General features: G+C 35.2%; 2 protein-coding genes across 2 annotated transcripts in view; both read right to left on the reverse strand.

Annotated features, from left to right (window-relative positions):
* The window catches only part of paip1 (poly(A) binding protein interacting protein 1), a 21,484-nt gene extending 14,561 nt beyond the window's left edge, over nt 1–6,923 (reverse strand). Inside the window, exons 1-5 of the mRNA XM_016565609.1 lie at nt 6,513–6,923; nt 2,124–2,245; nt 1,855–2,052; nt 742–854; nt 438–549 (exon numbers count right to left, since the gene is read on the reverse strand). Coding sequence (XP_016421095.1) covers nt 438–549; nt 742–854; nt 1,855–2,052; nt 2,124–2,245; nt 6,513–6,657 — 690 coding nt within the window. The 5' untranslated portion in view covers nt 6,658–6,923. The remainder of the gene's footprint in view (nt 1–437; nt 550–741; nt 855–1,854; nt 2,053–2,123; nt 2,246–6,512) is intronic.
* Nucleotides 6,924–8,231: 1,308 nt separating this feature from the next.
* Nucleotides 8,232–11,351, reverse strand: part of LOC107750298 (myb-binding protein 1A-like protein) — a 20,528-nt gene continuing 17,408 nt past the window's right edge. Inside the window, exons 21-25 of the mRNA XM_016565617.1 lie at nt 10,429–10,497; nt 10,181–10,294; nt 9,538–9,636; nt 9,321–9,445; nt 8,232–8,807 (exon numbers count right to left, since the gene is read on the reverse strand). Of these exons, the coding sequence (XP_016421103.1) occupies nt 8,462–8,807; nt 9,321–9,445; nt 9,538–9,636; nt 10,181–10,294; nt 10,429–10,497 (753 nt within the window). The 3' untranslated portion in view covers nt 8,232–8,461. The remainder of the gene's footprint in view (nt 8,808–9,320; nt 9,446–9,537; nt 9,637–10,180; nt 10,295–10,428; nt 10,498–11,351) is intronic.

The following is an 11,351-nucleotide window of genomic DNA, read 5'->3' on the forward strand; positions in this document are numbered from 1 at the left end:
CTTTTGGACTGATGAACTGTAACACCCGCTGAGTGCCATTAAACAGCTTGGAAGATCAAAGACCATTTTTAATATAACTCCGACTGGATTCATCTGAAAGAAGAAAGTCATATACACCTAGGATGCCTTGAGGGTGAGTAATTCATGGGCTAATTTTCATTTTTGGGTGAACTAACCCTTTAAGGGTTTTAATTGGTTTAGGCTTTAGCATTACATAATTTGCTCAGATGTAGCAGGTCAAGCTCTGCCGTTGGGTTTATTTTGTAATGATGATTGGTTGACTAGCTATACTAGTGTTATTACAAATTCACTAAAATAAAAAACCTAAAACAAAAATTATATATGTTAATTGAAGTAAATCTTAAATGAAAGATAGATAGATAGATAGATAGATAGATTTTGTGATAACAAGTGAAAAGCATTGGTTGTGAACTGACCTCCAGGTTAAGGTAAAGCTCCCCCAGAAACAGCACATAATAGTGAAACCTTTTCTGGGTCCCTGGATCTCCTCTCACGGCCTGCTCCCTCTGCTCAAACTGGGTTTGACACCTACACAGACACACAAAATGGAGTTTTGAGGATAAACAAAACTAACAAAAATGAGACTAAACGAAACTGAAAGTAAAGGCTTAGAAGGAAAAGGGAAGAAACTGTTGACTTTAAGAACCAAATGTCAAGCCACTTTTATGAAACACCCAGAAATGGGTACTTGGGCGTCACATTGCTAAACCTGAAATTTACCTCTGCAGCAGCAGCTGTCTGAAGTTACCGCTGGCTGGACTGAGACGGATGTGATGAGACAGATGGTTACAGAGCCGTGCACCCGTGTAGGCAAAGTTAGGGATAGACGTGGACTGTGGAAAACAAATGTGGGATGGTTTTCATTGCCTTCATCTTAATAACAACTGCTAAATGCATTATGTTTTGACCAGTACACAGATTAAAAATAGTACCATAGTAGTATTTTGCAAATTTCAGTTCTGCTATTTGGTTCAAAATTCAATACAGCACTGATGCATGATTTGATAATTAACCAGTAATTCACCAATTACAAAATTGACTTTTTAATATAATAATACTCAAGGTGTTATAGAGGACATCTCATGTTACATGCATGCTTTCGCAAGACAATGAGCATGCAAAACTTAAAAAAGCCACAATTTATGATTACAATTTAGCTTTCTGTGTCATTATTCATATTTCGGATTATTGACATTTGTGTGTGTCCACTTAAGGAATAAATAAATAAATAATATAGTAGTATGTATACATAATACTACTAAAAAATTAATAATAATAAATATATGGACTGTACATTGCATAGTTTATTAGACAGCTATAAATAAATACAGGATCAGATGGATATAAAATATTGACATATTTATGTAGTAAATTATTCATTTATATTAGTTATTAGACTGTATTCCAGAGAGCTGTGTAATAATCATAATTGCAGAAATAAGTGAAAAGAATCAAGTGTGAATCAATTGTGAATAAAAAACAAAAAACAATAATTAATCATTTTTATTAAATATATATTTTTAAATATATTCTTAAACCATTGCAGAACAAAATTGTACATTATAATATATAATATTTATGTTCTGCAATAGTTTAAATATATTTTTTAAATAGTTTTGACAGTGTGATTTAAAGGGATAGTTCACTCAAAAACATCATTAACTCACTTACATGTAATTTTAAAGTTCTGTTGTTTTCCATGTAAAAAAAAAAGACAAAACTTGAGGGTCAGTAAATAATGACTGGTGAACTATTCCTTTAAACAGGAAGTTCTCGTTGCATTTTGACAGGTTACCACACAGATCCATTATCAGAAACTCATTACAAATGCACCTGTACGTAGATGAGCTCTACCAGCTCCTGCAGAATCTCCTCTGTAGTGACGCAGCTGTTCAGCATATCCGTGATGTAATCGATTTCTGACTCGAAGGACCCCGGAGACGAGTTCAGATGGCTTACGAAATCCTGAACGAAATCAGCCAGTGAGGTCTCAGGGTAGTAATCTTCAGATCCATCGGAATACACGTCATCCTAAAAAGAGAGAACATTAGACTAATACCACGGTAAATTCACAGTGTTAAAAAGGAGCCACATAGACTCACCTGGAACGATGCATAATTGCCCGGGACAAACTCAGGTGCTGCGGCAGACAGTTTAGAGTTTTTCACAAGTGCATCTACAGCACTGCTGCTATTGTGTCCTGAAGGAATGGGGGATCTGCTCTCTGGAAGATGGAGTGATGAAGACTGGCATTAACGCTGAACATTTGTAGTCACTATACACTAATTCCCGTTTTGTGTTATTTCATAGTTTTGATGACTTTACTAGTATTCTAAAATATGTTAGAAACAGTAATAATAAAGAACAGCACACATTAGACTTGTAGTGTAGAGACAGAAGCAACCCGTCAAGATTACTTGACTTCTCCACTCAAATCTACGGTGGCCGAGAAGTGCAAAGTAAATCACAATTCTGAAAACAAAATAACAAATTACAAACGCAAATGCAAGTCTAAAAAACAAAATAACAATTCAGAAAGCACAACAACAATTCAGAAAACATTATAACAAGTCAGAAAACACAATGACAAATTCGAAAACAAAATAAGTCAGAAAACACAACGACAAATCAGACAAACCGGAAGAGGTAGGTATAGTTTGAGACAGCGCCATTGGTTTGGGATTACTCACCGCTGACTGGACGAGACATCTGTCAATCAACGTATACAGGGAAGAACCAGCCGAAGAACAGCAGAGTCGTGGTAGAAAGTTCGGAGATGGTATTAAAGTAGCTCAGTTTAAATGTATTGTATGAATTGCCCTAACTATGGAATAAAAAATACGAGTGGCGCAGATGGCTAAGCGCTTGTCGTTGGCTTTTTGACGCGATCGACCCGGGTTCGATCCTGCCTTTTGCCAAACTTTTTTTTCCTCCCTTTTCAAATCTCGTATCACATCGTAAAGGCATTTATTTTCAATAAAAATGAAGGAAATAATCAAAAAGTTGAAAATAAAATATCGGGTAGGGTTAGGGTAGGTGTAGGGACGGCTTTATTGTACCAATAAGGTGGCATCCATTTAATAATTAAAATTAAAATTATAATTTACACTCAATACGTTATTATTGCATACTGTTTTATAATGTACTACAATACTGAAGTGCAGATAATTGCCACTATTTGCAACAAGTAGTATACTTGATAGTAGAAATCCTGCTATTTTAACATAGTGTAAATAGGTATTTGCACTTAGTGTAAATAGCATATTGCTAAAAATACTGCTATTTTCACTTAGTGTAAATAGAATCCATTGCTAATACGAGATTTGAAAAGGAAGGAAAAAAAAGTTTGGCAAAAGGCGAGATCGAACCCGGGTCGATCGCGTCAAAAAGCCAACAACAAGCACTTATCCATCTGTGCCACTGGAGCTGATATTTTACAACTACTTTTAACTAAATGTAAATAGACACCCCGTATTTTTTATTCCATAGTAAGGGCAATTCATACAATACATTTAAACCGAGCTACTTTAATACCATCTCCGAACTTTCTACCACGACTCTGCTGTTCTTCGGCTGGTTCTTCCAGTATACGTTGATTGACAGATGTCTCGTCCAGTCAGCGGTGAGTAATCCCAAACCAATGGCGCTGTCTCAAACTATACCTACCTCTTCCGGTTTGTCTGATTTGTCGTTGTGTTTTCTGACTTGTTATTTTGTTTTCGAATTTGTCATTGTGTTTTCTGACTTGTTATAATGTTTTCTGAATTGTTGTTGTGCTTTCTGAATTGTTATTTTGTTTTTTAGACTTGCATTTGCGTTTGTAATTTGTTATTTTGTTTTCAGAATTGTGATTTGCTTTGCACTTCTCGGCCACCGTACAAATCACATGACAGATATGGTCAGATTAACAATCTCACCCACTAACTGATGGTGACCATTTAACTAGCTTTAAATCACGCATTCCAATAAAAGTAATACTGCAATAATCTTCATCACACAACAACAAATGTGTCTTCAAAAGTTTGTTAGATTTTTAACATAAAAGATCACAATCGATCAGAAGTAATTATTACAAGTCAAGTTAGTCAACTAATGACAAAATACCATAGACTGTATAAAAACATGGACGTAGTGTCCGTGACGTCACCCGTAGGTTCCTGAAGAGGTTTTTGAAGCTCAAAGTGGGCAGAGCTGGCCATCGCCATCTTGGCAGCGCGTCACCGCGCGTCACTCTCGGATAATCGAAAATGGGCAAAAAGGCGGGAGCTGGTTGCTGAAACCACGCCCACCTAGCTCGACGGTGGTGACAGCAGCGGCAATCCACCTGTCACTCAAGTGGCCACGCCCTTAATTATGCAGAACTTTAAGGCTTAATATAATTTAAACGGATGACTTATAAAAAAATTCACCCCCCTCACAGTTGTCATGAAGGGCAAAATTAGCTATATAGACCAAAACCACTTTTTGTACCAGGCTGTAAACACATTTTTTTCTGCTGTAAAGTTGGTTGAACCAGGATGTAAACATGTTTTTTTCTTCTGTAAAGTTGGGCATTTTAACATGGGGAGTCTATGGGATTGACTCCCTTTTGCAGCAAGCCTCTAGCGGCCAGTTGATGAATTACAGTTTAAGTCACTTCCTTGTTGGCATCGCGAGAGAGAGGGGGAGGTTGCCGCTTGCAAAATACATTAAAAAAACATCCAGATGTGGTGGAAACTATGGTTAAAATCTATTCCATCTATTCATTATCCATCCATCCATTCATTTCTGCATCCATCCATTCATGTATCTATCATCATCTATCTACTCATCCATCCATCTTTACATCCATATATCTATCCATCTATCATCCATCCATCTATTCATTCATGCATCTATCGACAAAATACATCTAAAATAGCCAGTTGTGGTGGAATCTATGGTTAAAATGGTTGATGTGCTTTGTACTCTCTCCATCCATCAATTCACACATCTATCTATCCATTCATGCATCTATCTATCCATTTATCCATCCATCTCTGCATCTATCCATCTATCATTCATCCATCCATCCATCTTTACATCCATGGATCTATCCATTCATGCATCTATCTATCTATCTATCCATCCATCCATCTAATGACAAAATACATCTAAAATATGATGTGGTGGAAACTATGGTTAAAAAGGTTTATATGCTTTGTACTCTATCCCATCATTCATCTGTCTGTCCATTCATGCATCAATCCATCCATCTTTGCATCTATCTATCTATCTATCTGTTGTGCTGTCTGTTTATCTCTAGCTGCCTATATATCTATAATCAACTTCACAGAAATGCTAAAAATAAGCTTTACACTGTCAAAGCATTAGTAACTTCATATATTTACACATAAACATGGACCACCCATATATACAGTACTGTGCAAAAGTCTTAGGCCATTAGTATTTTCATCAACAAAAAATGGTTTTAAGCCAGCTATTTATATATTTTGCTGTAGTTTGTCAGTAGGAAATAACATTTACATTTAGACATTTAGCAGACGCTTTTATCCAAAGCGACTTACAAATGAGGACAATAATAATAATTAATAATTATGTAAATAACAGTTTACATTTCCAAACATTCCTTTTCAGGGCTCGACAGTGCAAGCATTTCACTCGCATTTGTGACTAAAAATAGATGTGTGTGAACTGGAAAATGTATTTAGGAGCATGAGTGCGAATAAAATTTGTTTTGCCATTAATTGTAATAATCCAGTAAGATTTTTGTATGCACAAGGAGTCTGACAACAGCCAGTGCTCCACACAGAGATCAGATCTCACCATCATCCAGTCTGTCTGTCTGTTGGAGACATTGCCACAGTTTTTCTGGATTTAGTCTGCCTCAGTTTTTTCTGGTTCTTCATGTAACCCCAGATGGACTGGATGATGATTAGAACAGATCTCTGTGTGGAGCACTAGCTGTTGTCAGACTCCTTGTGCAGACAAAAATCTCACTGGATTGTTACAATTAATGGCAAAAGGAATGTTAACTGATATTTCCTACTGGCACACTACTGCAAAAGATAGAAATAACTGACATAAAACCATTTTTTGTTGGTGAAAATACTAATGGCCTAAGACTTTTGCACAGTACTGTATGTTCTACTGGCATTGTTAAAAATCAGCTTTCCTTTACCCAAGTATTAGCATATATCTCTATATTATATGCATACATGCATACGAACAAATATATTTACACACATATAAACATATACGCATATCGTGATAACTTGCATCTAAACAGTGACTAGCATTAACTGTCATCGACTGAAGTCACTCCTCCGCAGGGTAATTAACCCAAATGTTCTGCTTTTTATAACCGAGGGGGTTCCAAATGGAGGACTAGACAAAAAGGCTAAGAATTGTGTGTGTATATCCCCCCTCAAAGGCCTCGGACAACATTAGCTACTTCGCAGAAACAGTTATTAGCGGACTAGCATGTGAGCTAGCACCGAACGCTACTTCACCTGCGCCGCCGTCGGACGCCGGAGGAGTCGTGCGCGGCTGTCTGAGCGGCTCGCCCGGGCTGAACAGTGCACTTTTCATGTCTCCAGCCTCAGATGAGGAAGAGGAGGAGGACGGTGTGCTGCTGCTGCCGTTGTTGTTGTACATGATCTTCTTCTCGCTGATCTCGCCCGTCCGGTCTCGACTGTCCGCCGTCAGACGCGAATAAACACACGGATCCGATCTCAGTGGGCCGCTGAACACTAACGTTACACAGACAGCTTCACGCTACAGTCTGCTTCTCACTTTCATGTTTACTATTTCTGTTTCTGGCATCTGTCCCCTCTGTAGAGCGCTAATCACTTCCTCAGTAATTCTCCAGAAATAGTAGTTGATCAGAAGAGCGCCATCTATTGGAAGTGAGGAAATGTTGCAGTAAATCATGGCTTCTCAAACAGATGTGGGATATTTTAAGCTTTACTCTGACAGAAATTTGGCATGGAAACTATAGTTTCCGCCGAAAATACCACAGATATTACAGTTATGTATTTTACATGAATAGGGTACAAAATAGGTTTAAAAAAAAAATAAAAATTATTTTTCAAAAGGTCAGTGAAAAGTTGCTTAATCTTGATTTTATGAGGCGTATCATTTTTTACAGCATGTCGGGAACTTGTTTGGACGTAAATACAATTTAAAACTTTGAGTTTGATTTGTGTGATTTTTATTTTATTTTAATTTTTTTTAGAAATAAACATCAAAATTAAACAAGTTTGTAAAATTTTACACTAAGTATGGTACAGAGTAACAAGATTGCAGATGATCTAGAGTCTAGACTGAACTATTACTCATCTAGTTTAGTGCTAAATTATGTTTTGAAGCAGTTTTTTACTGTTATTTATTAATATTAATTTCTAAATGTTATTTTTTTTGGTTTTCCTTTTTAGTTTAATTAATATTTTATTTGCTTGCCATTTTTATTATTTTTAATAGTTCTATTTACCTTTATTTTTAAATCAGTGTTTAAATCAGTTTATTTTTTAATTTACATATTTTTGATTTCAGATTACAATTATCGAAAATTATTTAAAATGTAAAATATTTTTAGCTAACAAAAGTTTATTTATTTACTGATAAATATGCATGTCTCATAGATTAAAAACTGAGCATGATGTTTGACGCTGGCAAATTGATTTAACACTACAATGCATGTTAGAACTGATAAAATGGAACAAAATTATTTCCATAATGCTGTAGAAAGGGTTCAAATTTTTCATTAATGTTAATGAATTCATTTTTAATGCAAAATCATGTGGTAACAAAGGTGCACACAAAATGTTGGATACAGCTAAATATAATATTGATCGTTAAAATTTATTAAAATTTTTTCATTTGTTAATTCAACAGTAATGATGATACTGTTAAGGTTGAGAAGGACAAGACCATTTTAAGAGGGAGTAAAATACAAATATTTGATATTTAAATCTACTTTTTATGTTAAAGAAGTTCAATGCTTTATGCTTTATAACTCATGGCAAACAAAAGTTTTTAAGTGCATTACCGCCACCTGTCTCTCAAATGGCCTATTGACACTCTATCTACAATCTCAATTAGGAGTGTCAGTGATCCATTTGAGAGATAGGTGGCGGTAATGTACTTAAAAGTCTGCGATCCACCGTAAAGCAAGAAGAAGAAGACGCGTCTGAGAACGCGCTCAGGACAGTTTGGACATTGCGGTATAAAATGCCTTTTAGTATTTCTTCTATTGCTTTAAAAAAAATAATATCATGCAAGTAATCACAAACAGGCAAATAATGCAGATATTTCTCTCTTCACATTTGCTGATTTCTCTGAACAGAACAGGTGATCTTGAAAGAAGCAAATTTCTGAAGGCCAGGCCCAGAGTTTGGGCTGCACAGGACAAACAGCAACCTGTAGTGAGTTCTGTATTCAGTTACATCATATTGTCCAATTATTTCCCATCAACTTCCTGCTGTCCTCCTTTCTTTTTCTTCTTCTGTTGTTGCTGCTGTGTTTTGGCTTTTTTAGTGGCTGGCTGATTTCGTGTCTCTTCTCCTTCTCCTCCCTGCGGTTTCCTCTTGTTTTTCTTCTTGTTCTTCTTCTTTCCCTCCTCTCCGGACGCTCCTCCAGCAGTTTCTGTGGAGGCTGGCGTCTCTTTTCCCTCCAGTACCGTAGGCTTCTTACGGTTCTTGCGTTTCTTCGTCTCAGGAAGGAACCCCTTCTTCTTCTTCTTCTTTGTGGTTTCTTCTGTCTGCTCTGCCTCTACAACTTTCTTCACCTTTTCCATCTTTGGCTTTCTAAAATAAAGCAAAGGAAGAGAGACATTGAAGACAGGTTGATTATCAGTTACACTTGCTGGAAATGGTTTAATACTCTAAAGAAAAATATTTAAATATGAAAGGTATTCCACATATTTCATTATTATTGATGGACACGAACCAAAAGATGATTATGATGATGAGTCTCACATAATAAAACATAAAACTGATAATAATTAGAAATGTTTCTTGAGCAGCAAATCAGCAAATTATGATGATTTCTGAAGGATCATGTGACACTGAAGACTGGTGTAATGATGCTGAAAATTCACTTTTGCATCCCAGGAATAAATTACATTTTAAAATGTATTCAAACAGAAAACGGTTATTTCAAATTGCAATAATATTTCACAATATTTACTGTATTTTAGATCAAATAAATACAGCCTTGGTGAGCATGAGAGACTTCTTTCCAAACGTTTGAATGGTAGTTAAGCATTTACATACACATTTAAAATTATAATCAAAATAGATTTGCATAACGTGACTCACAAAATGCCAAATAACTTCATCACGCTCCAGTATGTGTCCTCCAGCTGTCCTGGTTTCTGCAGGCTTCCTTCAGCGTTCATGGACTTGAGGACTTTCTGAAGGAGCTCCAGATTAACCTGCATCTTCTGCTCAGACAGAAACAAAGTGGGTTTTTAACACTCACACTTGAGAATACCTTGTAAAAGCAGAAGATTTAGGAAAAACATTTATTCATTACCTGACTGTGAACGGTTCTGACAAGATGCTGACAGAGCTCTAGTGCCTTGACTATCTTCTCACGAACCGTTTTATTCTTACACTCTACATCTTCAAAACTCTGGAAGAAAGGGATATATTTTAGGATATTATATAGATATTGTGTGTGTATATCAATATTATATATATATATATATATATAGAGAGAGAGAGAGAGAGAGAGATTATATGCATTATATTGATATTGTATACATGAATGTAAAAGGGGATATATATTATTATATTATATTAATATTGTGTTTGTGTATATTTGTATATTATTTTACTTTGATATTTTAAATACAGAATGCCATCAGATTGGCAAGATATTAATGTAAAGTGAATGTAAACATAATACTGAAGCAATTATTGTAATGTATTAATTAAAGATTATTATTTATTAATTATTGTTTAAACAAGTACCTTATTTTGCATTACTAAAAAATAACAAAATAAAAAAATGTGTATCAATATTAATAATATTTGCAAATGATTTTCATTGGAATTGGTGCCAACTACTGAAATTGTGGTCTTCCTGTTGAAATGAGCTGTTCCAAAACTTTGCATTTTGAGACGATCGAGCTAAGAAAGTGTGGTTTCAACAATGTAAATCATGAAAAGTCTACCTTGGCAAGTTGGTCCACAATTTTCTGATGCAGCTCAGTTCTCTGGGCATCAGACATCAGGTTTTTTACATCTTTAGACTGCAGGGCCCTGAGCGCCACGACACATGCCTGACCCTGAAACAACCAGATAAAAAAAAAAAACACACTTAAGACAGTACATTATAATTCAAGTATCCAGTTACCGATCATCCAAAATATTCATGAGCTGCTCCAATACACTATAATATAGATGGATCAGCTTGGTTTACCTGCTGATGTTCCCTCACTCCAGCAGTGATGTTCTCCACCGCCGTGTCCAACAGGTTCACACACAACACCTTCAAACACAACACAAATGGACCAATTATGACCCATTAACAGCTTTCAGGAAGTGGAGACTACATCTTTTACATTTTCAAGAAAATCTGAGTGGTGTTTTCCTGTGCAAGACTCATCGCTGCACACTAGGACATTGATTTGTGGTTTAATCAACATTACTAATGCTTTGACCAATTGTCTAATCAATTATGAGTAATAGTGACGTTGACCTTATCAAACCTCACAAATAACAAGCTGTCTACCTTATATAGGGATGAATGACTAATCAAATGAAATAAAGTCATGATATAGCTTAGTGTGATTATCAAATCGTAAAAGCTATTACATATTTTATTATTATATTATTATTAATTACTAGTGCTGTCAAACGATTAATCGTGATTAATCGCATCCAAAATAAATGTTTTTGTTTACATAATATATGTGTGTGTACTGTGTATATTTATTATGTATATATAAATTCACGCATATACAGTATATATTTTGAAAATATTTACCCGTTTTTATATGTGTATATTTATATTATAAATTTAGTACATAAACATAACACATTTCTCGTTAAATATATCCGTGTATGTGTGTGTATTTATATATACATAATAAATATACACAGTATACACACATATATTACGTAAACAAAAACTTTTATTTTGGATGCGAATAATCGCGATTAATCGTTTGACAGCACTATTAAATACTATTAAATATTTAATTTTACAGTGAAATGCTACTATTATATTAGTACTACTCCGATTTTGTAAAATTTTTTTAATAATAATAATAATAATAACAATAATAAATATAGCTGCAAGCAGCAATTACCGGGGTTCAAGCACTTTAAGGCGTTCTTGGT

This window comes from Sinocyclocheilus rhinocerous, unplaced genomic scaffold (assembly GCF_001515625.1).
Source record: "Sinocyclocheilus rhinocerous isolate Xijiao unplaced genomic scaffold, SAMN03320098_v1.1 scaffold181, whole genome shotgun sequence".
NCBI lineage: Eukaryota > Metazoa > Chordata > Actinopteri > Cypriniformes > Cyprinidae > Sinocyclocheilus > Sinocyclocheilus rhinocerous.